Raw genomic sequence first — 24,279 nt, forward strand, 5'->3', positions numbered from 1 at the left:
CAAACTACACGCATCATTAGCGACACCTTAATGAGGGACACACGTGCCAACATGCGTAAGGGTCAGATAGATGCCCTCACTTCCCTACACGTAACCCCTAACACGTAACAAACTATACGCATCATTAGCGACACCATAATGAGGGACACACGCACCAATATGCGTAAGGGCCAGATAGATGCCCCCACTTCCCTATACGTAACACCTAACACGTAACAAACTACACGCATCATTAGCGACACCTTAATGTTATCCTCTCGTAACTCCTGAAAAAGAGCAGAATCATGAATTGCTCTCAAATTTGGTTGTACAGCAGTTTCATTCATCCATGACATGCAACTAACTATTGGTTGTCAGAACGTGTTAGGGATTAATATTCCTATGATATTCGGTGAAAAATGGAATATGACATATGTTTTATGCTTTCTATGGTTACGTTGTTCACCCCTACAGTTGAAAACATTTCCGTGATCCAAAAGCTAGACACGTCCGTAAATGGACATGTAGGAAATTCATTTTTCTTCTAGAAATTTCTCGTTTTACGTGAAACAGTAGACTTTATCTAACAATCGTGACACTTTCACAGAATGTGGTGAAATACACACGTTGCCCTCTAATCGTTACGTTCGTAATTCTGTGACTCGTCGTTACCTTAAACCGGGAACAGGGTCCCTTTGTTAGATAAAGTCTATTAGATGTAGATTATAACGCAACGCAAATTATTCTGCTCCAGCTTTTGTATATGAGTGCGTATTTCTATTGAAGGGACCATTTATGGCGTGAGCTCCATATGGGCCGCGCCACATGTGGAGTTCTAAATGGGGGATTTAAAATCAATTCGGGTGTTGGCGCGTGTGTCCCTCATTAAAATTTGGTGGTCATACAATAAGTAGTTCATGAGTTACAGAGGGCAGGTCTCAAAAACAGCACATTATTTTTGCTGGGGTCAAAAATGACCTCATCATTCAATGAGATAGAACAGCATTAACAGGTCATTTTTGTTTCCAGAGAAATATACGTAGCCAAATGGTTTGCACATGAATAGTATCACACTTCCACTGGATTACTAAATAACAATAGCCAGCTGCCTGGTCACCCCGACCAATCGAATCACGTGAATCGCATTGAAACTCAGATTCGTATCAGCCATTTCCCGACACATCGCTTTCTAATTAATATATAACTTGCGTTAACGACTACATCTGACCAAACAAACTCGCCAGTGAGATGGTGGAGGGTGTCAGCTTTCCAAAGATGTTTTCAGATTGACATTTTTGGCACTTTGGAAGTGATTGAAAGTGACCGCGATTTAACGTTTAGAGAAAAGTAGTAGAAACTAGACGTTAAATCGCGGTCACTTTCAATCACTTCCAAAGTGCCAAAATTGTCAACCTGAAAACATCTTTGGAAAGCTGACACCCTCCACCATCTCACTGGCGAGTTTGTTTGGTCAAATGTAGTCGTTAACGCAAGTTAGAAAGCGATGTATCGGGAAATGGCTGATACGAATCTGAGTTTCAATGCGATTCACGTGATTCGATTGGTCGGGGTGCTGGTGTATCCAAGAAGGTCCTTGGTGTAGCTAGGTGGAGTTTGGCACAGCGGGCGGTTTAGTTACAAGGGGGTGATATCCTCCTAATGGGACCAAGCGCCTTTGATAGTGGTTGTGTAACCTTTGAAAGACTAGGTTATTTTAGACTGTTAAAAAGCAAAGTCTTCGGACATAACAATGAAGTAGAACGCGTCATGTTTGTTTGTTTGTTTGTTTGTTTGAGTATCAAGCGGCGATCGGAAGTGTTTATATTTCAAGACGTTCGCTCGACACAACTAAGTCGCATTGATACGCTGACTTGCATGACTGTGCATATCTCCAGACACACCGGAAAATTGATGTTAGCGCACGCTATAACCGAAACTAGATGGACACACAGAGTGTGGCGTGACAACGGTAAACAATAACTCCTTTAATACTGCCGTTTCATTACGACATAGGGTGTCTTGTTCTTACCAGAAGACTGTGTAAAAATACAACAAACTTCAACGCTCACTTCAACATCATATCTTGTACGTAATGAGTAGGTTAAGGCTATATCTGGACATTATTTGTTTTCCTTTGGCCCTTACTCTACTGTAAATCTGCTTCCATTGAGTAAGGGGCTTTCAGAGTAGCCCTGCCATCATTCAGAAAACACGATAATCTTTTAACTCAGCACCTGCTTAACGATAAGGTAGGTTGTCTTGTTTTAGAATACGGTTTGGCAAACAAGCTTCTATATTATTAGATATTCCATATGAATATTCAATAAATTCAAGTAATCTTTGATTCCCAAATCACACGACTTCATCTACATTGTCAATATGAAATCTACTCAAGGTCAATGATGAAAGCCGGGTTAGGGTTGATGCTTGAAGGGTGGACTTCATTCTTGACGCTGCTCCTCTTCCGACGAGAGAAGATTCTCTTTAGACGTGTCTTCACCGCCTCCGTGACTGTCATAGGTTTCTTTAAAAGAAGATTTTATCTATTAAAAAGTCATCAGTGGAATAGGCGAAATGAGTAACGAGAGCCACGGCAAAGATATGTTCTCGTTGTACTTGGAGATGTTCAAGGAATATCTAATAGAAGGATTTCATTTTTAAGACCTATTTTCAAAGTTGATGTGTACTACATCCAAGTGTTTGTCCAGAAGCCATGTGATGCTAAAGTTTCAACATTCCAAAATGACTGTAAAGGATTATTTCAGAAAAGTCTATGGAACGACACCCTCTTACATGAGGATCCGACTTCTTCGCCTCTTGTGCGCATGTGTAGATGAATTCACCAATCAGTACGATGAGAGCCAACGCCATGCCTCCATACACCAGCACGAACACACCCAACATGTCCTGTAGTCCGATCACAGAGGATTCCAGCACAGTCTGGTCTGTACCGGAACACTCCGAACTTTTGATCCTTGATACAAACGTAACTAATGTAAGCGGCACAGGTGTTCCTGATACAGGGCTCGAAATTCAGTTTTGGGAATAGGTGCACTGGTGCACCCAACCTAAAAAATTGGGCGCACCAAAAAATTTTGGGGTGCACCACATGAAATAAAGTAGAATGAAACCATTGTGAGCAAAACCTAATGACAAACCTTACTGTTCCTCTTCATGCGCGTTTGGCACGCGATCTCGGCACGCAGTTTTGAAGCTTTCAAAATCGAAATTAACTCAAATTCTAACATCAAAATCTTAAACAAGTACTACAACAAAGATTTTATTATTTTCTTACACTTAGATGTCAAGAATATGCTGTCTACTAGTGTGCAGTGATACCTTTACACATTAAACCGTACGAAAATATTTGGGTGCACCAGTGCACCCACAGTAAAAAATTAGGTGCACAGCTCCAAAATTAGGTGCACTGGGTGCACATGCACCCGGTATTTCGAGCCCTGTGATACATTGCTTAATATGTTCCTTGTTTATGTTTATACAAAGAGGATAACGTGAATTAAGCAAATTTATACACAGTCGAGACTAATCCCCAGATATGAAAAACAATTAATCTTTTTTCCATGTTCTTGTTTTAGAAGCCTCCCTGTAAATCTGACCCCAAGTAAGTGATATGTAAACATACAAAATTTGCTGTGATATCTATGATAGTGATGAAGGCAATTAGTATTTGTAGCAATACTACAGGGAAAAATTGGTCTACAGAATTAGGAGATGCTGTTATTTAGGCATAGAGAGTTTCTATGAGACACGAATTTGTTTGGCTTTACTCTGAAGAAAACTTTACTCACCATTTTGTGTCCAGTTCATCTACTACTCCCAGTTCTTCTGCTCGGACAATCGCTTGGTTGAACTCCACGGTGTATTTGGAGTTCTTAGGCAGGAGCATCCCGTATCCTGTCTGCCAGAACAACCGCCCGATTGTCTCTAGGTCACACGGCTGGCGGCTGGCCTGCAGATCAAAAACACGGAAACACAGTATAACACACAGCCGAACTCAACAGCTATAGCTTTCATCACTAGCTGAATGTAACACCATTTTCGCCACAACATCAACATTAGGTAGAACAAGGTACTGTATAAAAGTTAGGTGAAATATTTCACAACTCACCGCATAGTCCAGTTCAGCACTGTCCGTGAACAGTGCATATCTCTCCTGACGCATCTTATCCAGACCCTCCTGTAGGTTCTCCACAAGAAGAGACTCCTCATTGGCCTTAATGGCGACTCCCAGTGACTGGTACGGTTCTGTAGTAGTGGTTTGGAAGGACACCCATGTCGCGTAGGTCCTTATTGTACCGTATGTGATCTCCGTCTAAAGATGCACAAAGAATACAGATCAGTATGCGTTTATTCCTTTGGGTTATGCCATATGCAATCATGATGTTAGCCTCTAATCTGTCAGAAACAGATTCCAAAATAATAAGGGAAAATCCATTTTATTCCCTTTTTTTGGCGTTCTATTTTATCAAAATCCAGCCTTTCTGAGTTATTATTCGCATTTTCAGCATCTTGATTTCACACAATTTCAACTTATTAAGGATAATGTTCTCAAGCGAAGTTTGGTTCATTCAGCATACTTGAGGATATATCCTTCATCTAATTACTTACACCTTGAGAGACTAGAGAATATATCCTTTCTCTGGACGACTTAAGGATATATCCTTTCCTGCACTAGAGGATATATCCTTTTCCTGGAAGGCTAGATAAATTATCCTTTCCCTGGAAGGCTAGAGGATATAATTGATATTTGCTTTCTGTGGGCTTATGACTTAGGATTTGCAAATTTCATGATACTACTTCAATGTATTTATGATAAAAACAATCACTGCAGATATACCAGTTTGCTTTACTGTTTACTCTAAGTTAGGGTTCGGCGTTTGATCATACCTGTGCAAGGAGGTCCTCAGCAGAGCTGATAGAGTTGTCAACGTTCCTGACGGTCAGGAAAGCAGCCAGGTTTGCCGTGTAAGTTGAGATGGCCACAAGGATGCCGACTCCCCAGAAGAATGCTGAGATACGGCCTGCATGAGAAAAGCCAAATTGATGATAAAGTACTAGACTGTGCATGTGCAGATGATCAAGATGCATCTATTGTGATCAATGTATACAGGACGTAGCGAGGTAAAGAAACCTGTGACATGCCCTTTGATGAATCCGATGGGAAACTAAAACGCAAATTATTATTTTTTAATTCACCATGTTATCAAAGAAAAATGACTCTGAAGTTATGTTTTGCTGTATCATTGTGAGCCTGATTGACTTATCGATTAGAAGTAAACTGAAATATGTCATTACGTCACACCTGATAGTGACCTTGGCAGGAATTCCGGACCCATCCCTACCAGAGCCACGAATGACTGCCACACAGCTTCCAAGAGACCTGTTTCCTTCTCCTCCTCTTCTTTTGCAGGTTCATTACTTTCCTCGTCCCTGTTACGTGCCAGATAAACAATGATCGTGTAAATCAAAGCTCTTCGGAAATTCTTATGATAAGACTATCTTAAGATTGTACAATACCTTATTATGAACCACTCAACCGCAAACAGCACAAAATATTTTCTTTTTGACGAAGGTAACAAAAAATTGTCACAATGATCAATTTTTTCATTTCATATATACTTTTCATGGCATTGGATTAAAAAAGGAAACATCTTACATGCTCTTTGTTGCTAAATTGGCAACACCTTGAAAGAGTCCCACCGCCAAGGCCGTCAGCAATATGGTGGCCCACAGTTCACCCTCGAATGGGCTGATAAATCCCCACGTATTTGAAGTCCTGGAAATGACCAATGATTATAATGAATGATAGTCCACTGGCAGGTTAAAAGTTACATGCCTCTTTACATTTTATGTCTATGTCATCATCATAGGAATGTAGCATTTATTTTCTGTGAATATATAGTTTTAAACGTGTTGTAAACGTATTGAACACTACATGACATTGTGTTAACATTTACAAATTAACTCCCTGCGAACAAGTACCTTGAGCTTGCTTTCTGCATGGCAAGCGTAATCCCGTTGTCATAATATGGAAGTGTGAAGTCAGCAACTGCTTGTCTTGCCGACGTTATCGACATAATGGCCACGGAAATGTCGGCTTTCTGTGAAATGTGAAAAACTTTTCATAAAGAATCCTGGTGCCTTATTTGACATAACTGTGAAGTGGAATTGCCAGGAAAATTTAGACTTGTTTTCTTGAGTCCCGTAGATGTCAACAATTGCTATCATAGTTGGAAGAATTGATTCCATGCTGACAGGTCTGACGAACGAGAGAAGGGATAAGTTTTCCGTCGATGGTAACTCAAGATGAACGACTGAATGAATGAATGAATGGATGGATGGATGGATGTAAAAGGCAAACAAAATTGTCTCACCCCATCCACTACATCACCGACCAGTCCGCTCCATTTTCCTGTTTGCGAGTTGTAGATGCCGTACTCTCCATCCTCAACCTCGTAGTACTCGTAGTTAAACCCAAGCTCAGTGGAAAGCCATGAGAACAGCTCCATACAAAATCCTAAATAAAACATGATTCATTTACATATATTTCCATACAATAGAAATGAAAACCACACATTAGAGAAAAAAGTGGGATTATCAGTCTTCAAGTGCCTGGGGAAAGACGTCGAACCCAATAAGTTAGAATTTAGACACACGATATAATTGTTTTATGTTCATTATTGTCTGTCCGTCCTTTCCATGTTACATGTACTCGCATCTAGCCTATGGGCAATAACTTACAATAATGAATACGAGAGAAATGTTACAATGGGCATTGACAGTGCTATGTGATGTTCTATCAATTATATTGCAGATCGGCACAGAAGTTCTTATCAGTTATAAAGAGACAAACCCTGGAATCTGTCGTTCCCCGTCACGTTATTCCCGTCACTATCGACATCTGATATCTCTACGAAGCCATCCGCAGCGATAGTCACAACTCGCAGGGTTTTGTTGTTCAAGTCAGATATGTACGGAACGACTGTGGTTGCCCCACCCGCGAATCTTATATCTGCGTCAGAGTGAATGTCCAGCCTAGTCGACAAGTTCCAAGTGCCGACCTGAAATGATGCAGACAATACACTTGGAGCGAACAGAAAATAAAAACTTTTGAAAGATGAAAAAACCTCCCCAAGCTGGAGTAGACATTGACAACCAACTTAGTTTATGGAAACTGTGATAGAGTATCAATACGTAAATGCTCACGTTCTGCCAGCCATCGCTTCTCAAATTAACGATGCTGTACTCTGCATCCAAGCGCGCTGCCGTCGTGTCGAATCGGATATAGCCGGTCACTCCGTCTGTCTCCACCTGGAGCAATACAGCATCACACCTTGTTGTCATGTCATTTATCATGCTTTCTATTACCTAAGTTATTCCTGTACTTTTCTTCTTAAAGTATGTTAACGATACATGTACAGTTAACCTTTATTTTTGATCATTTGATGGAAGGAAGTAGGCATTTAAATGTTGCGTTGATTGCGCCAACCGTAATGTAACATAAAGCATAACATTATTATAATTCTTTTAAATATGAGAGAAAACCTTATACCTGTTTCAGATACTGCAGCATCACCGACCCGTCTGCCCATGGCTGTGATTCGCTTCCATCGCAGCCACAGTCCAGCGGCTGAGGAGTCACCGTGACGCCGTCCTCCTGAAGGTTCCTCAAGGCTTGTGCGAGAGCCAGGACGGCATCTGCCCACCTGGCGGTGTAAGGCTAAGAGAAAAAAGCTGTTCTTACGAAGTGAAAGTCTTCAAGATTCAGGTATCATTATTAGAACAAGCTATCTGCGACGGATTACGTGGACGAACATTTATTACCTATCAAAACTCTTAGTTGAAGTGTACGAGTGATACCATGGCGTGTAATAACACTTAGTCTAACTAACCGCAATATCTGCAACTCCTGCTCCAGGGTACACTGCTGGGTCTGCCGCCCTCCACTTTGCCATGAAAGCGTCACTGTGGCCACCACTATTAGACGGTGGAATCGGCCCCAGCAGACCTTGAAGGTAATCTGGTGCGGTGACAGTCCCGTTGGTCGTATCATAAAGGTCCTGTAATATTGTATTTAAACATCTATCTGAAGAATGCTGACTGCACTGTTTGTATAAAAGTAGAGTGGTTAATGCAAGTTAACAAGCAGACGGGAGACTGATATGAAACTCACGAGTCCAGTTATACCATCACTGACCACCCAAGCCCAGCCAGTCCCGGTCATGTCCATGGTGCTGGCTTCTCGTAAGATCTCAGCTGCGTATGGTGCCAGGCAGTGAAGGACAATGATGCGGGATCCTATGCAGCGGTACACAAAAAAAACAACCCACCCACATATTGTTTAATTAAGTGGTTTGTATTGTGGTGTAAAATGACAGTATAGCGTATTATACTGGAGGTTTTAATTGATTTGTCAATATACAAAAAAGTTGTCATCCTGTTGTACACCATGCATGTACTGATGATTTGTTTTCTAAGAGAGAAATACAAGAGAAAACATGTACTGGCGTCTTTTTTCTACTTTTCAATAGACTAGAAATTAAGTTGCAATACATGAACCCATATTTCAATGACTAAAGAATCACTGCATCCTTTCGCCAACATGTACCTGTGTCTTTGATGACTCTCAGCTGTGACGTCACTTCTATGTCTGCAGCGTTCTCTGTCGGGTCGAACGACTGTAAGGTGTGGATGCGCCATCCGTTCTGGCCTGCGATGAGCTGAAAGTCCACCAAGCCATGCAAGCCTACAACACAACCATCGTATAAATACATGCTAAAAGATAAGAGCTTCAAATGATCTCGTACTTACGTGCTTGGTGTTATTATAGGGCATTTGGCATTATACAATAACTTGCACAGATTGGCAAATGTTTGAGACACATGTACGAATACCGTACCGAAGTCATCGTTGGAGACAAAGATGCTCATCTGGTCCCAACTGAAATACTCCAACAGGTCGATGAGAGCCCTGCTGAGCACACTGTCTGGCCAGGAAATGCGGACCAGCTGTGGGTAGTGTTGGGCGTTCCCTAAGGTGGGGTCCGTCGCTTCAGGACCGATCTGTGGTAAGGACAGCCCGGTACTCACGGGACTGGTGGCCTTCACCTATTGTAGAACAATGGAATAAATTATCATGAGCCTACATCTGGGCATCCAATGAAGATAAACTGATTCGAGCGTGGGAATAAAAAAGTTTGGGGAAAATAAAGGTGCCCTCATTAAAAAAGATCAGAAAGGATGAACAAAACCAAACATACGAAAATTAATGTCATCCATATTATCAAATCAACATTGCCTTATGGACAATACCAAGGTAAGGCTAACTCCTTACCTGTGACGATAGGGGCGGACCAATAACTGCCACAACGCCTTGTGATGCCTGAAAACATTCTACAACACACATAATGTTAGTCAGAGGTGCAACGGCAAACTCCAAGCCAAACCATTTTCTTTCATTGTAGCATTGATGCGTGCTATATTACGGCAATAAAGCAACAGGGCACAAGCCTTGCTGACGCAGAAGCCTTGCTGACGCAGAAGGAAAAGAATATCTTAATCACCGAAATCATTGTTAACGCTAGCTATAGGAAAAACTCTAGTCAGATACTGTTGGCAGAAACATTTAACTAACCATGTTGGATCATGTCCAAGAAATCGAGTGATGTTGTTGTGTTCTCGATGTACTCAAGAATGACGTTGGGAACGAGAGTATTCTCGTTCACATACTCCACAGCAAGCTTCAAGGCTGAAGAAGCGGCCGGAGAGTCTGACACAGATAACGCACCTGTGGGATATAGAAAACAGCAACGTACTCAGGTAACATGGAGTATCGTCTTTTGGACCCATCATTTGTAATAGCCTTTAGATAGTTAAGCGGCCTTGGTTGCAAGTAAGCTGAACCAAAGGTAATATCTACACTTAAAATAGATTATACGCACTATTCGGTAATGGCATTCGTAAAGTTATTTTCATCAAGAGATAGGTAAGTGTAAAACAGAGGAAGAATGACAAACTGGGTCAAACCGGTAGGCTAACGGCCTTACCTGTCAATCACCATTGCACACACTGTCTGTACGGTAAACAACAAGTAATCCAACTTGAGTACGGTCTTATACACTAATCTTGTTACGCTGAAGTAGAATGCCGTTCTGGACACTGAATGTCACGTAAACTTAGATTGGAATTTCCTTCATTATCGCAGAACATAAAAAAGAAAGGAAAGTTATCTCGATCCAGTTTAGCTCACTGAAGAACTAATCTTCCAGTGGTCGTGACAGAGAAGACAGACGCTATGTACAGTATTTACAGGTTCATTGTGCCGGGGAAATTCCCCCAGCTCTTTCGACAAGCACAATGAACGATGGAACACGGCTTAACGTATCGTCCTAATGACTGCAACCCTTTCCGGTAGCGTGCATGTCGGGTGAGCGACACAGTCGGGATCGAACTCGCGGCTTCTAGTCCCAGAGGCAAGATCGCTAATCACTGGACTACGCACGCTACCACAACTGGGATTTACTTATACCAATAGCGATAACTGTCCGGTAAGTCTGGTATTGGTTGCCTATAGCAACTGCCAGGTTAATCTGGTATCTTCGGACTTACCTTGCATTTATCGCCATTGGTAAAATCAACTTTACTTTTCGTGCCGAACAGTGGATCCCATTTGAATTTATAATTGTTAACCCCCCTCCCCGACGCTGTATGTTCTTTCTCAATTCTAATGCTCGCGTACAGAATTCTTGAAGTAAGCTAACATAATGAACCATACTATCATATGCACGTTGTGCCGTCCTTACTCTTATATAGTTTTTTTAAAAATTAACACAGCTCACATGTAAGAAAACATCTACGCTAAGCAAACTACAATGTATGGATCTACGGAAATAAACAAGTACTAACTATATATCGTCAATCAACCTTGTGAATTATTAGTAAGCCATGTTTCAAAGCTTTTAATCTAATCACCGATTCAAGGAAACGCATAAGCCAACTCACCAAACCTGACGGTTGTGCTTGCTGTAGTCAAAGATACTACAGTCACTAATAGCAGGGTCGTAATACCAAGTCCAGCCGCCATTTTCGTCCTTTGCCTTGGTATTTTGACAATCAAATTGTCCGCGACAGATTATGGCGAAACCGGGCTGTCCTTTTCTACCCTAGACTTACTCCTAGTGACGTTGGCAGTCTTTTATGTAGCTCTCGCCGTCTCCATGCAACTTCTCCGGCTTGACAGTATTACCAGGGTAAGTCCAAACAACAGTCTACCTTTCATCGAGATCCAAGGTGGTACCCGTATCAGTTCTTCAGATACGTGCTTCCGACAAAGAATCAAGTTACCCTTTTATGTGCATTCCACGTGTGCACTGCGAGGAGCATAGGGGCGCACACATTTCAACATTCACTGATATAGAGCAGCGACATTTTTGTTTCCAGAGAAATATATGCGGCCAAATGACCTGTGCATGAATAGTATCACACTCCCACTGGATTACTAAATAACAATAGCCTGCCTTGTGTATCTAGGTGGAGTTTGCACAGCAGGCTTTTCAGTGACAGCAACACGGCTGATGACCTCCTAATGAAGGCAAGTGCCTGTAATAGTAACCTTTGAAAGAACAGGTCATTTTAGACTTTGAAAAAGGGAACGTCTATTTTCTTTGCTGTACAAGGGATCATCAATCAAGCTTGGCCAGTGTTATTTCACTCTCCGGCCATCATAGTTCAGATAACTCGCAGTGACAGGGTCAATGATGCCGAGAATTGACAAATGTGGTATCGCCATACAATTGTGTGATGTAAACACGGTGTAGCGGATCACATTGCGCTTGCGTGTTTTGTAAACATACCAGCGACACATACTATGATAATAATCTGATTGGATGAACATTGACTATCCTTCACAGTTGACGACATATTAAGTCATTACAAATTAATGATTTGGGACAATGTATAACGTACCCACGGAGAAACTGTGCCTTTGGGGTCAGTTATAGTTTTTCATATGATTCGGAAGACTCGACAGCCAACTCCTTGCGTTGTCCTTAAATTAAGGCCGGTAAGAAAAACTGACCAGCTTACTAGGGTCAAGTGTTCTTAGTGTGCCATTGCACTACTAATTGAAGCCCATTCTACCATACTGTTGACTTAAGACTGACGTCTTAGTATAATCACCCACACGCGATGTTGCAGAAACTCTAAACGGCCACAGGTTTTGGCCCCATTTGATAAAAGTGTAGATAAAGGTTCATTTATTGGTACTTGCATTCTACAACACAGGTCGACGTTTGTACATTCAATTTGTATTTTTAGTGAACTTTAGAAATGCATATCGGATTTATATCTAGCTCCCCATCCAATCACTTACTAGTTACAACTGGCTGGCGTATGTTATGACAAATCAACAATAACAGCTAACCAATGACATTACGTCTATTGTTGGCTAATATATAAAACTATATTTAACAAAGTATTGTTGCAAAATGCAAAATAATGCTTTAAATTGCTTCTTGTTCTTATTTGTGTTCTCATTTTAAATAATGTAAGTAACTCAGGACCTGATTGCATGTTTTCACTCTGCAGCGGTAACGTTCTCAGATATTTTGTGCTTTGGCATTGCATAGCCAGCAGTAAATAGAGCACTCGAAAAATTAGGCAATTAAAGTGACAAAAGACATATGAAAAGACACAACATTTAAACACATACAATAAGATACGTCTCTGCCATGTTCATCTAGTACACAACTAAATCATTTTCCTAGGTTTATTAAAAATAACGTTACACAAAAAATAAAATGACATACGACATACATAGTCTAAAGCATAACATTGTCATCATAAGTTAATCATGCATTAGGACAAGATCAGGGACACAGGCTATTGTTTGATCTAGACTTGGTTTTCATTGCTGCTCCTCTTCCCACGTGAGAACATCATTAGCAGACGTCTCTTTGCGGCCTCCGTAAGAGTCTTCGGCTAAAGCAAAATGCAATGATAATGTTTTATTATCAAATATAAAGCGATACTTGGTTATTGCGTAAGAAGAAAAATGCTAAGCAAATATTTCAGACCGATGCATCGAATCTGTCTCAAATTACTTCATATTCTGAACCTTTTAATACGTTTCCGTTGCAGAACCGAGTACCCCTGTGGCAAACAACTGCATGTCATTATCATATCGCCAAATTCAAATTTAATACATTTCATTATCAGGAACTTATGTTTAACAGTTCTCGTACGTGAGCATCCGCCTTCTTCACATCTTGTGCGCATGTGTAGATGAATTCACCAATCAGCACGACGAGAGCCAACGTCATGCCTCCATACACCAGCACGAACACACCCAACATGTCCTGTAGTCCAATCACAGAGGATTCCAGCACAGTCTGGTCTGTACCGGAACACTCTTGACTTTTGATCCTAAACGAGAATGTAATGTAATTCCACTGGATATTGTTGTTGTATTATCTTTATATGCTTCATATAACGTTAGAGCTAGTTTAATTGGGACAAAAAAAAGTATCGATAAGTGCTGAAGTCACAAGAGTACTTTAACATCCTAGAACAAATATCATCGATCAAATCAAGAATAAAACATTTTTTACGCCTAATATTCATTTTCAGCAGCCTAATATTGGCTGTACCTTTCTGACAATGAAAAGTCTAGGTTTCGCACTCATTAATTCTATTGAAGTAAGAAACGATCATTTTGCAATTTGTTTGCTCATTATGCTATGAATAGTGACAACAGTACTCACCACTTGGCGTCCAAATCGTCGAATACACCCCGTTCTTTCGCAGCCACAATAACCTTGTTGAACTCCACGGTGTATTTGGAGTTCTTAGGCAGGAACATCCCGTACCCTGTCTGCCAGAACAGCCGTCCGACTGTCTGTAGATCGCAGGCTTGACGGCTAGCCTGCAGAGCAGATGAACAAAAAAACCGTGCCAAAATCATATATACGAAAATGAAATAAATCTCTATTACAGTTTCTTCAATCTCGTGAGATGTTTGGTTTTCTAAGCAGAATGTTCCAAAAGGTCCAATGACAGTTTCACTTCAGGTAACAAAATACCAGAATATTTTAAGGGCGTACATATGGAAATGGATGTTTAAAAACACGTCAACTCACGTGGAAGTCCAGTTCAGCGCTGTCTGTGAACAGCGCATATTTCCCCTGACGCATCTTGTCAAGCCCCTCCTGTAGGGTGTCCACAAGGACTGTCTCTTCTTTGGCCTTCATGACGTCTCCCAGTGAGTGGTACGGTTCAGTAGTTGTGGTCTTGAAGGACTCCCAAGTCGCGTAGGTTCTAATAGCACCGTAGGAGATCTCCGTCTAAACATTCAAAATATATGAGAGCGATAAGTATGCATTTGACATAGTAAAACAATGGACACATCTGATGTAATGTTATACATCGTGTAACCACACCATAAGTGTTTTTCCCATCACCACTTTAGGCCGTTAATTGTAATCTATCATACCTGTCCAATTAGGTCCTCAGCAGAGCTGATAGAGTTGTCTACGTTCCTGACGGTCAGGAAAGCTGCCAGGTTGGCCGTGTAAGTTGAGATGGCCACAAGGATGCCGACTCCCCAGAAAAATGCAGAAACACGACCTAGACGAAAGACAAATTCGAATCGATGACAAAGAAACACTAGAAGACTTGTGATCTTTATCAGAGGAAGATTTTACTGATGTTTTATCTGAAGTAGAGCACAAATCATGATTCAGGAATATCATACCTGCTAATGACCTTGGCAGGAACTCCGGACCCAGCTGAACCAGAGCCACGAATGACTGCCACACAGCTTCCCAGAAACCCGTCTCTTTGTCTTCATCTTTGTCCTTAGATGCATCACTCTCATTGTCACTGTTAGGAATAAAGCAAATCAGTTGCATTGATTTGGATGTTATCTGATGAAAAATAGGTGAAACGAAAGTGTCTTACAATATCACATTTAAGATACTGTCATTGTCTTATGATGAGGTAAGTTGAAAATACGGATGCATCTCATATTTTTGCTCATCATCCACATTTAGGTGTCTATAAGTATCCATTTTCCAATGTTAAGATTATGAACTGAAGGAGTACGGACGCTTTACTTCTTACATGTTCTTTGTTGCTAAGTTGGCCACGCCCTGAAAAAGTCCTACCGCCAAGGCCGTCAGCAATATGGTGGCCCATAGTTCTGCCTGGAATGGGCTGATAAAGCCCCAGGTATTTGAAGTCCTGGAAATAGTTAAAGATTCTACTTTAATCAGCATGAAGAAGGTCAACAATCACGACTTTGCTAATAAATGTAAGACGAGAATATCTCAGTGTGAGCGAATGTGGATTAGAGGTCGTTGATCAGTTCAATGTTTTGCAGTCCGTCAAGATATTCCCCATACAGAAAGTTGGCATGATAATGAATTAAAGCACCTTGATTCCGTTTTTTTCATGGCAAACGTCACTCCGTTGTCGTAGTATGGAAGTGTGAAATCTCCAACTGACTGTCTTTCAGACGTGATGGACAGAGGAGCAAGAGCGATGTCTGCTTTCTGTGAAGAGTTAAGCATACTACATTGAGTAACGTAACATAAGCCAACTCTTCTGAAAGTTATGTAAGACCTTGCCGTGATATCAACATTTTCGCACTTCCATGAGTTGCTAGCTGTCGATGGTAATAGAGCTAAAGGAAAACAGTAGCCTTACCCCATACAGTACATCGCCGACCAGTCCAGTCCATTTCCCTGTTTGTGAGTTGTAGATGCCGTAATGCCCATCATCGACTTCGTAGTACTCGTACTTAAACCCGAGCTGAGTGGACAACCATGAGAACAGATCCATGCAAAATCCTGAAAAGTCACAAAAATATTTTGAAATTCATACACATGTATCATGCAATCTATAATTCACATACCAAAGAACCTACAATCAACAAGGATATGATAGCATCTATGAAAACGCAAAAACACTTCCTGTTCTATAAAAAAAATGAAAATATGATACAATGTGACTACACTAACAAGCAGCTGGCTTTTGCCACATACTACATGTCTGCAATGTGTCTAAATAACATTAGGACGTTTGAACAGATTGTTGAGGGTTTTATATAACGGTTACGCGGACTAACCCTGGAATCTGTCGCTCCCCGTTACGTTATTCCCGTCCTTGTCCACGTCTGATATCAGCACAAAGCCATCCGCTGCGATAGTGACCACACGCAGGGTTCTGTTGCTCAAGTCAGACACGTAAGGATCAACTTTGGTTGACCCACCCATGAACTTTACATCTCCGTCTGAGTTCATGTTCAGCCCTTCGGGTAGATTCCAAGCGCCAACCTAGAACAATAAAAACCCAACGCTAGGAGCAAAAGCACAGATCAAATGACAAACGAACCAGCAGCAGAAACGCCCTCTAAGCGAAGGCGTAGCCTCTAATGGAACATTTGCAATGAAGACAATTTGTGGATAGGGCAGTAGAAGATATTTCTTTGCGTACCTTCTGCCAACCATTGCTTTTCAGGTTCACAATATTGTACTCTGCATCTGCTCTTGCCCCCGCCGAGTCAAAATGAATGTAGCCTGTCACTCCATCTGTTTTCACCTATAACAGCAAAGCATCATTTTTCCCCGTAAAGATGTATTTAAGATGTGTACATAATATATACACATATATGAATTGAATATTTCAATATCCACTGGTGATTGCAAGAGACATGATTACTTCGATGCTCTCATTGAAACGAGAAAGTAGTTTGCTATCGGCGTAACCTTCGCACAAAAATGTCATTTGATGACGCTTAAAGCATTTATTAAACGCTTAAAGCATATAAAAATATGATATTTCAAATACCTGTTTCAGATACTGTAGAACCATAGAACCGTCTACCCATGGCCGTGATTCGCTTCCATCGCAGCCACAGTCCAGCGGCTGAGGAGTCACCGTGACGCCGTCTGCCTGAAGGTTCCTCAAGGCTTGTGCGAGAGCCAGGACGGCATCTGCCCACCTGGCGGTGTAAGGCTGGGGGAAATTATGTCAAAGATTCGAACGTCTCACAGTTTTTTTTTTTCCATATGTGACACTTTTTGGACATTTTATCAATGACACATAAAACTAGTAACATCATTACCTATTGTAACACCTACCCCTATATCTCTAACTCCTGCTCCCGGATACACCACTGGGTTGGCTGACCTCCACTTTGCCATGAATGCCTCGCTGTGGCCGCCATTGGTTGAAGGAGACATCGGTCCCACAAGGCCTTGAAGGTAATCAAGAACAGTCACTGTCGCATCGTTGAATTTGAAAAGATCCTGTGGCATCAAAACATGATGAGATTAGTACATTAGTGGTTCTGCTGGCTAAGTAGAAGAAAGCGATTATCTACGGTTAGGGATTACAACAATCAAGAGAATGCCTGAAACTCACACGTTGATAGCTAGTTACACCATCGCTGACCACCCAAGCCCAGCCTGCTCCGGTCATGTCCATGGTGCTGGCTTCTCGTAAGATCTCAGCTGCGAAAGATGCCAGGCAGTGAAGGACAATAATGCGGGTTCCTGTGCGGTGATTACAAAGATAGTTATTCTATAAATGGCTTGCGATATTGAATAATTATTACCCAATGTTGACATATTTATGTAATCATTGCCTTCGTGAGTCTTTTTGTAAGAATCTGACTCACCATTTGACACTGCGTTAAAAATGTACATTTAACATTAACCTGTGTCCTTGATGGCCTTCAACTGTTCATGAACCTCAATGTCTGCAGCAGTCTCTGTCGGGTCGAACGACTGTATGGTGTGAATACGCCATCCTTTCTGGCCTGCAAGATCCTGAAACTCTTTAAATCCATGCGTTCCTACAAAATAACAGGTCAGAATAAAACTCTGAAGCAAGAATAGTTTTTTGAAAATTCTGATATGGACTAGATTTAAATGGCACTATATGAAGGCACTTCAGCGTATAATGGTATGATTTAGAAGCATGGTGTAAAGGAAGACAGTGTCATACCGTAGTCATCGTTAGAGACAAAGATGCTCATCTGGTCCCAACTGAAATGCTCCAACAGGTCGATGAGAGCCTTGCTAAGCACACTGTCTGGCCAGGAGATGCGGACCAGCTGCGGGTACTGCTGGGCGTTCCCTAAGGTGGGGTCTGTCGCTTCAGGAGCGATCTGTGGTAAGGACAGCCCAGTACTCACGGGACTAGCAGCCTTTACCTATTAGAATGCGGTTGAACAACACCATAAGTATTATGATTATCATCATCATCATTATCAACATCATCAAATTTGATAAGCTACATGTACAGCAAAGATTATGTCCAACAAAATTAAGTTAATGCCTTACACTGGAGTATGCATCATTAGAGAGTTATTTGATCTATGACGTTATGATTCGTGTCACTCTTTCATTATGTGAAATGAATTGATCATAACAGGGACACAAAGAATCTCTCTTAAGCTGTAAGCACGACCTTTGTAACATTGGGAGCTACATTTGTTGGCGCCAAGACTGAACCTGAACAAATGGTATGCAGGTATGACTATTGTGACTTGCCTGTGAAGATAGAATCGGTCCCATAACAGCCACAACGCCTTGTGATGTCTGGAAACATTCTACAATAAACATGTTGTTAGTGAAGTCTGTGAAATCAAGCGTCATGTCAAGGCGAGCAATTTTAGCTATAACTCAACAATGATTGTTTTCATGATTTTAGACACTTTGAAACACATGCGGTACATGAATGACTCGACTTCATAAGAAATAGAATGTTACCCAAATGAAATTAACGCAGTACCCTTCGCTAATTACTTATAGCTGGGCACCCGAGGTAATGGTATACTAACCATGTTGTATCATATCCAAGAATGCGAGTGGCGTTGTTGTGTTCTCGATGTACTCAAGAGTAACGTTGGGAACGAGTTGCTTCTCGTTCACATACTCCACAGCAATCTTCATGGCGGACGAAGCGGCAGGAAAGTTTGACACAGATAACGCACCTGTGGGATCAGAGGAGACTAAATATGTACATACGTCGGGCATATACAGTGATAATGTGTAATTACTAATAGGCAGTCTTTCTGGTGTGTCATCCGAACCAATGAAATTCATATCTACACAGGAGGTGACCAGTTAGCTGATGAATATGAAGTCCATCAAACGTTAAAAGAAAAGATATAGTTAATTGTAGCCCCCACCAAGTCTTCATACGGGGTTGTGGTTTCGGGAATTCGTAAAAAGAACGGGGTAAATAATTGGCTAGGGGATTGAGCCTTTTAGTGCTGTATGGTGGTCAAAATCAACGTTATTGTTCCTATAGAGTAGTTAGTCTGGTAGAGACTACATCATGTTAAGTGTGCGCAAAAGATTATATGCGTTTCTAGCCCACATACCCAATATGTCTGTCCGTGCGGTAAACAATATGCTGATGGCACCTCCAACATGGCAATGTAATGTATATATTATGTTTTATTGATGATAGTGTGATAATTCTTATTTTGTCATATCTACTACAAACCATGCACCTGTACCAAGAAAACTTTACATTTGATAGAACAAGAATAGTTCTCCCTGTCCTGAAATATCCTTTACAGAGCTCTTTCCCACAAAAACGCAATAGCTTACTCACCAAACCGCACAACTCTGTCCGCCGTAACAAAGGATGCTGCAGTAACCAAAAGCAGGGCTGCTCTACCAAATACAGTTGCCATGTCAGTATTTCACCGACAGCAACAGCTCTATCAACGACCGGCCACAAAAATCGTGACCTGCCCTGTGTTGGTTTCTGGACTTCTCTTTCAACAATGCTCATTTATCACACACCTCTGGTAAGCTAATTGCAATTACACCTCTATTCAATTTGCGTCACTATTTTAATAAAAAAATAGTACCCGACCTTGTACAAACAAAAAGGCCAATGAAGTCGATGATGAGGGTAGAATAGGTGATTGAATATTTCATGATGCACATCATGCAACTGCGAACACCTGTGGAGTCATCTATAGTCCGACGCTGTAATTTGCCTTTTCTGTTTACAACCATTGCTATAACAATGACTCACATGGCAGATTTTAACGGTGATGTAGAGTGCACAATTAGTGGGTGTTTACCCACTTAAGTACCACTTCGAACATCAATATTTCAAATTCATTTACTTACCTTTCACGCCAAGACACTGTGCAATGTTACTGTTTTTTAAACTTTGCGTTTCGATATTCAGTAGCGTTTAATGCTTAACGTCTTGGGATACTTTGGCATTGCAAGAATGCTTTTTGTGTGACAGGTCAATGATGATTGTAATTGACAAGGGATGTGCTTTTTCACAAAACTATAGACCTTTCAAGTTGCCTGATTAAATTGCGCTCCTGACTCACCTTCATTTGATGACTTAAACCTTTATTCATGTAACCTTAACAGTCGGCTGCCAGTATTTTTGATCGGATGATACATATTTTTAAAACAGTTTATTTGTTTTTTTTTTCATTACCACGGATTGCACCCTACGATTCATGACATGAAAGCAAACACAGAATGACAAAAGGAAATGTTTCCTTGCATGTGCTGTGGCATGATCAATGGTATACTTCAATGCACCTCACGATGCTGTAACATATTGGTTTCAGCGTAGAGGACTTTAGGTTTCATAATTTTACACCATAGAAATAAAGAAGGGTAAAGACCATGACATACAGGTCTTTATAAGAAGAATGTTTTTCTCAGTGCTAGTGCAATTGCGCCGCCTAGTGTATCTAGCAAACTTTGCAAGAAGTCATCAACCTGAGATATCAAGGGTAAGTTACCACCTCATCACTGTATTCTGACACATTATTTAAGACACGTATATCCATATCGTTTAATCGACCACCAGTTAGTAATAAGCCATCTATAGAGCGTGTAGTTCTGTAGGCTATCATTATTACCTTCGCCCAGTGTGTCATTTTTAGCTGAGCTTCCTCTACGAATAGTTCTGTCTTCAGGCTATTTGGTAACTCAAGCCATCATCGCCAACATGCATTATTCACACATCCGTTCCTATTTTGTATATATCTTTGCATTATATTATTATTAGACAGCACAATCCTGTAATAAGGATTAATTTCCCACAATAGATATAATACCTACGCCCTAGCAAGACTATTTGATAGCATAACATCTTATGAAGTTGAACATGCTTGTGAATTCTGATCAAAGTCAGGGCCAATGGCTAATGTTTGAATTGGGGTTGTTCCTGGTGCTGCTTTCCTTTGAATACCTACGGGAGAACATTCCCTTCAGGCGTGTCTTTGCTGCTCCTGCAAGAGTCTTTGGCTAAAGAAATAAGAAAGTGGTATTTTGTTAAATTGCGTGATAAATGGAAAGTATGGTAAAAAAACTAGGTAAACATTCACCGGCAATGCACCAGAATTATTTTAAATTATTTCCCAAACCTTTGAAAACGTTCGAAAAAAAAGAGACCCTGTCTTGAAAAAGAATACGACTACATATCAAAATCGTTTCTCTGAGTTCAGAATTCCAACATTCCGTTTATCCGGTCTAAAAGTATGATATAAATACTATCCTCTTACATGAGCATCCGACTTCTTCACATCTTGTGCACATGTGTGGATGAATTCACCAATCAACACGATGACAGCCAACGCCATGCCTCCATACACCAGCACGAACACACCCAACATGTCCTGTAGTCCGATCACAGAGGATTCCAGCACACTTTGGTCTGTACCGGAACACTCTGTTGTTTCCTCTCCTTGTAAAAGGGAGATTTTATTGGACAGCAAAGGATCGACAAATTAAAGATATACATGATTATCTATATCTATATTTACATCTGTAAGTCGCGTACCTTCTTGCAAATCACAAGTCTAGGTTACATATTCTTCTCACTAAAGCCCCCCTCTCACCGGACCCGCGGCACGCTGGCGGCGTGGCTGCGTCCTAAACTGGATTTGTGTTACCCTTGACTTTCTAATGAGACTATCATTCAAACGTACAAGTATGACCCAAAAGACAACAAAACACACAAAGCTTAAAAAGATTCGTTTTTTTTTTGTCGATGAAATTCGTTGAGTGCTTTGTCAATTCGATCGGCCTCTGTGTCGCCGCCAGCGTGCCGCGGGTCCAGTGAGAGGGCGGTTAAGTAAGTAGTTTTGATGAAGTAAGACACGGCCTCTTTTAACTTTTTGAAGCACATTCCAGCCTCTTTGCCTATTAACTGTACATGTGTAATAACAGCACTTACCACTTGGCGTCTAATGCGTCAAATACACCCCGTTCCTTTGCAGTCACAATGATCTTGTTGAACTCCGATGTGTATTTGGAGTTCTTAGGCAGGAACATCCCGTACCCTGTCTGCCAGAACACTCGTCCAATTGTCTGTATGTCACAGGGTTGACGGCTAGCCTGCAGAGTAGATGAACCAAAGCTCGTACGAAAATGATAAACACCAGTCTGAGAGTAAAAGCTCTCCCGCACCATTTACGTGTCCCTTCTCTCCCGTTTCGTCTTTTTTTGCGAGATGTTTGCGATAGTTTTATTTAAGTCAAATGGACTATGAAATTTACCATCCGTTTTACTTTGAATTAAAAAACAAATGTAAAATTTTAAATCGATTTCTACTCACGTGGTAGTCTAGTTCAGCACTGTCCGCGAACAGCGCATATTTCCCCTGACGCATCTTGTCAAGACCCTCCTGTAGGTTGTCCACAAGGACGGTCTCTTCTTTGGCCTTCATGACGACTCCCAGTGACTGATACGGTTCAGTAGTACTGGTCTTGAAGGACACCCATGTCGCATACGTTCTTACTGTGCCGTATGAGATTTCCTTCTAAACATGTGAAAAGAATATGTAAGGTAACTTTGGGCCGTACGGCAATACACAGCCTAAACTTAATATCTTAACGTTTTTGGTATCACGTTTACAACGACTCATCATGATTTTTAGCCTCAGGCGGTTAATAGTGTTTTATCATACCTGTCCGACGAGGTCCTCAGCAGACGTGATGGAGTTGTCCACGTTCCTGACGGTCAGGAAGGCAGCCAGGTTGGCCGTGTAAGTTGAGATGGCTACAAGGATGCCGACTCCCCAGAAAAATGCCGAAAGGCGGCCTATACGAAAATGGGGTCAGATCGATGACAAAGCAACGTCATAAAACCTTCCTTATAATCTTTTACATAAAGATTTTACCTAAGTAGAGTCTTTGATGAAGAAAACCACATGACTGCTTTGGAAATATTGTACCTGATGACGACCTGGGCAGGAACTCGGGACCGAGCTGAACCAGGGCCACGAATGACTGCCACACAGCTTCCCAGAAACCCGTCTCTTTGTCTTCATCTTTGTCCTCCTGTGCATCACCTTGCGGTTCGTTGTCACTATAAGAAGTTTTGCAAAGCAACTGTGGTGAGTTGGATGATGTCTCAGCCAAAATGCTACATTAAACTTAAAATACGATGACTGATTTATAATGAGCTAAGATAAAATTGAGGAACCAGCTCGAACATTTGTCATCCGGCTACATATTGTGCCGATAATCAACCAATTTGGAAAGTTTACTTACTATATAGTATGATAATCAGTCGACAAAGAAAGTTCCCAAGACGTAGCATTTAACTGAAGGGATAAGGACTCGTTACGTCTTACATGTCCTTTGTTGCTAAGTTGGCAACGCCCTGAAAAAGTCCCACCGCCAAGGCCGTCAGCAATATAGCGGCCCACAGTTCTCCCTGGAATGGGCTGATGAAGCCCCAGGTATTTGAGGTCCTGGAATTGATTAAATATATCAATTCAATAATACATTAACCTGGAGAAAGGGCATAAAAAGGATTCGTCACGATATACCACATACAAGCATTTGACATTGTTGGAACTAACTGCACCTTGATGCTGTTTTCTTCATGGCAAACGTCATTCCGTTGTCATAGTACGGAAGAGTAAACTCCCCAGCTGTCTGTCTTTCAGACGTGGTGAATAAAGGGGCCATGGTCATGTCTGCTTTCTGTAGAAGATCAAGTGTTATGCATTGTATAACTCACGCCAACGCTACAGACAATCAAATACAGCCATGTCGTGAAACCAAAATATTTTTTTCGTTTGCATGTTGCAAGGATCCCTATATTTATATTCCATAGATTCAAAGATGTCTACTTTTTATATTTTGTTAGAAAATTAGGAATGTTGGGTATTCTCCCTACAGCAAAATGACAATTAGAAATTGAAATAACGCCTGATGATTACAAGCAACGATGTCTGGTCATGAGTTGCCATCAATGGGAATTGAGGATAG

General features: G+C 41.2%; 5 protein-coding genes across 5 annotated transcripts in view; all 5 read right to left on the reverse strand.

The window, feature by feature from the left end:
* Positions 1–24,279, reverse strand: part of LOC136432841 (glutamate receptor 1-like) — a 44,789-nt gene that overhangs the window by 19,246 nt on the left and 1,264 nt on the right. Inside the window, exons 4-9 of the mRNA XM_066424401.1 lie at positions 23,873–23,991; positions 23,637–23,756; positions 23,235–23,368; positions 22,968–23,101; positions 22,617–22,820; positions 22,236–22,396 (exon numbers count right to left, since the gene is read on the reverse strand). Coding sequence (XP_066280498.1) covers positions 22,236–22,396; positions 22,617–22,820; positions 22,968–23,101; positions 23,235–23,368; positions 23,637–23,756; positions 23,873–23,991 — 872 coding nt within the window. The remainder of the gene's footprint in view (positions 1–22,235; positions 22,397–22,616; positions 22,821–22,967; positions 23,102–23,234; positions 23,369–23,636; positions 23,757–23,872; positions 23,992–24,279) is intronic.
* Positions 1,936–8,054, reverse strand: LOC136432838 (glutamate receptor 2-like). Its single transcript, XM_066424387.1, has 13 exons — positions 7,893–8,054; positions 7,553–7,720; positions 7,207–7,311; positions 6,854–7,061; positions 6,375–6,517; positions 5,983–6,101; positions 5,657–5,776; positions 5,303–5,430; positions 4,888–5,021; positions 4,109–4,312; positions 3,789–3,949; positions 2,773–2,953; positions 1,936–2,503 (listed from the first exon to the last, which is right to left on the reverse strand). The coding sequence occupies exons 1-13, from the start codon at positions 7,953–7,955 to the stop codon at positions 2,366–2,368; spliced, it is 1,872 nt and encodes a 623-aa protein (XP_066280484.1). The 5' UTR covers positions 7,956–8,054; the 3' UTR covers positions 1,936–2,365.
* LOC136436844 (uncharacterized) lies at positions 8,129–11,432 on the reverse strand. Its single transcript, XM_066431222.1, has 6 exons — positions 11,001–11,432; positions 9,634–9,786; positions 9,334–9,392; positions 8,900–9,107; positions 8,609–8,746; positions 8,129–8,298 (listed from the first exon to the last, which is right to left on the reverse strand). The coding sequence occupies exons 1-6, from the start codon at positions 11,080–11,082 to the stop codon at positions 8,129–8,131; spliced, it is 810 nt and encodes a 269-aa protein (XP_066287319.1). The 5' UTR covers positions 11,083–11,432.
* On the reverse strand, positions 12,150–17,239 carry LOC136437097 (glutamate receptor 2-like). The gene is made up of 13 exons (XM_066431575.1): positions 17,138–17,239; positions 16,845–17,012; positions 16,491–16,595; positions 16,123–16,330; positions 15,702–15,844; positions 15,429–15,547; positions 15,117–15,236; positions 14,749–14,876; positions 14,488–14,621; positions 14,135–14,338; positions 13,760–13,920; positions 13,241–13,421; positions 12,150–12,977 (listed from the first exon to the last, which is right to left on the reverse strand). Exons 1-13 carry the CDS (start codon positions 17,237–17,239, stop codon positions 12,891–12,893), a joined length of 1,860 nt encoding a protein of 619 aa, XP_066287672.1. The 3' UTR covers positions 12,150–12,890.
* LOC136437392 (uncharacterized) lies at positions 17,625–18,357 on the reverse strand. The gene is made up of 3 exons (XM_066431992.1): positions 18,346–18,357; positions 18,006–18,213; positions 17,625–17,853 (listed from the first exon to the last, which is right to left on the reverse strand). The coding sequence occupies exons 1-3, from the start codon at positions 18,355–18,357 to the stop codon at positions 17,711–17,713; spliced, it is 363 nt and encodes a 120-aa protein (XP_066288089.1). The 3' UTR covers positions 17,625–17,710.

Source organism: Branchiostoma lanceolatum, chromosome 1, assembly GCF_035083965.1.
Source record: "Branchiostoma lanceolatum isolate klBraLanc5 chromosome 1, klBraLanc5.hap2, whole genome shotgun sequence".
Taxonomy (NCBI): domain Eukaryota; kingdom Metazoa; phylum Chordata; class Leptocardii; order Amphioxiformes; family Branchiostomatidae; genus Branchiostoma; species Branchiostoma lanceolatum.